Below are 962 nucleotides of genomic sequence, written 5' to 3'. Positions count from 1 at the left end.
GCGGACCCAGCACCCCACAAACCCCGCGGTGCTGGCGGACCCAGCACCCCATAAACCCCGCGGGTGCTGGCAGACCCAGCACCCCACAAACCCCGTGGTGCTGGCGGACCCAGCACCCCACAAACCCCGCGGGCGCTGGCGGACCCAGCACCCCACAAACCCCGTGGTGCTGGCGGACGAAGCACCCCACAAACCCCGTGGGTGCTGGCGGACCCAGCACCCCACAAACCCCGTGGTGCTGGTGGACCCAGCACCCCACAAACCCCGTGGGTGCTGGTGGACCCAGCACCCCACAAACCCCGCGGGTGCTGGCAGACCCAGCACCCCACAAACCCCGCGGTGCTGGCGGACCCAGCACCCACAAACCCCGCCGTGCTGGCGAACCCAGCACCCCACAAACCCCATGGGTGCTGGTGGACCCAGCACCCACAAACCCCGCCGTGCTGGCGGACCCAGCACCCACAAACCCCGTGGGTGCTGGCGGACCCCGCACCCCGCCGGTTCAGGCCTGCCAGCGGCTCTCTGCAGAGGCGGGAGCAGAGCTGCGCTGCCTTTTCCCCGGCCCCAGCAGCTCCCGCCGGCCTGCCGGCCGGCCCCCAGCCCCCGCCTCCGCCGAGCCCCTCGTCCCTCCGGAGCGGCTCTCACCTGCCGGTTCCGCTGATCCAGTATTCGGCTGATCTGGATTTTTTTCCGGCCCATTTTTGCCTCCTATGCCCGCAGGGGAGGCTGGAAGAGAGCGGAAAGCCGCTGAGCGCCTCCGGCGCGGCACGTGCCGCCTCGCCCCTCCGCAGGCGGCGAGCGGGAGCCAGAAATAAGTTTAGCTGAAAAAGTACGATTTCAGGGGAAGTTTCGGTTTCAGTGGCACTTCCCGGATTTTCAGCGCAGGTTGGTCGAAAAACAACAACAACAACAACAATAAAATAAGACTGGGAAATTCTATTGCATGGAGCGGGAGGAAAAAA

At 66.5% G+C, this 962-nt stretch overlaps 1 protein-coding gene across 2 annotated transcripts in view; it reads right to left on the bottom strand.

Annotated features, from left to right (window-relative positions):
* MEF2B (myocyte enhancer factor 2B) overlaps nucleotides 1–962 on the bottom strand; it is a 10393-nt gene that overhangs the window by 4009 nt on the left and 5422 nt on the right. For both annotated transcript variants that reach the window (XM_085315330.1, XM_085315331.1), the window contains exon 2: nucleotides 646–726. In XM_085315330.1, the coding sequence (XP_085171456.1) occupies nucleotides 646–699 (54 nt within the window). In that variant the 5' untranslated portion in view covers nucleotides 700–726. The remainder of the gene's footprint in view (nucleotides 1–645; nucleotides 727–962) is intronic.

The sequence above is a fragment of the Rhea americana genome, unplaced genomic scaffold, assembly GCF_003343005.1.
Source record: "Rhea americana isolate MKP2758 unplaced genomic scaffold, rheAme1 scaffold_428, whole genome shotgun sequence".
Lineage (NCBI taxonomy): Eukaryota > Metazoa > Chordata > Aves > Rheiformes > Rheidae > Rhea > Rhea americana.
Note: the sequence above shows the minus strand (reverse complement) of the source record. Positions and strands in the feature narration are given on the sequence as shown.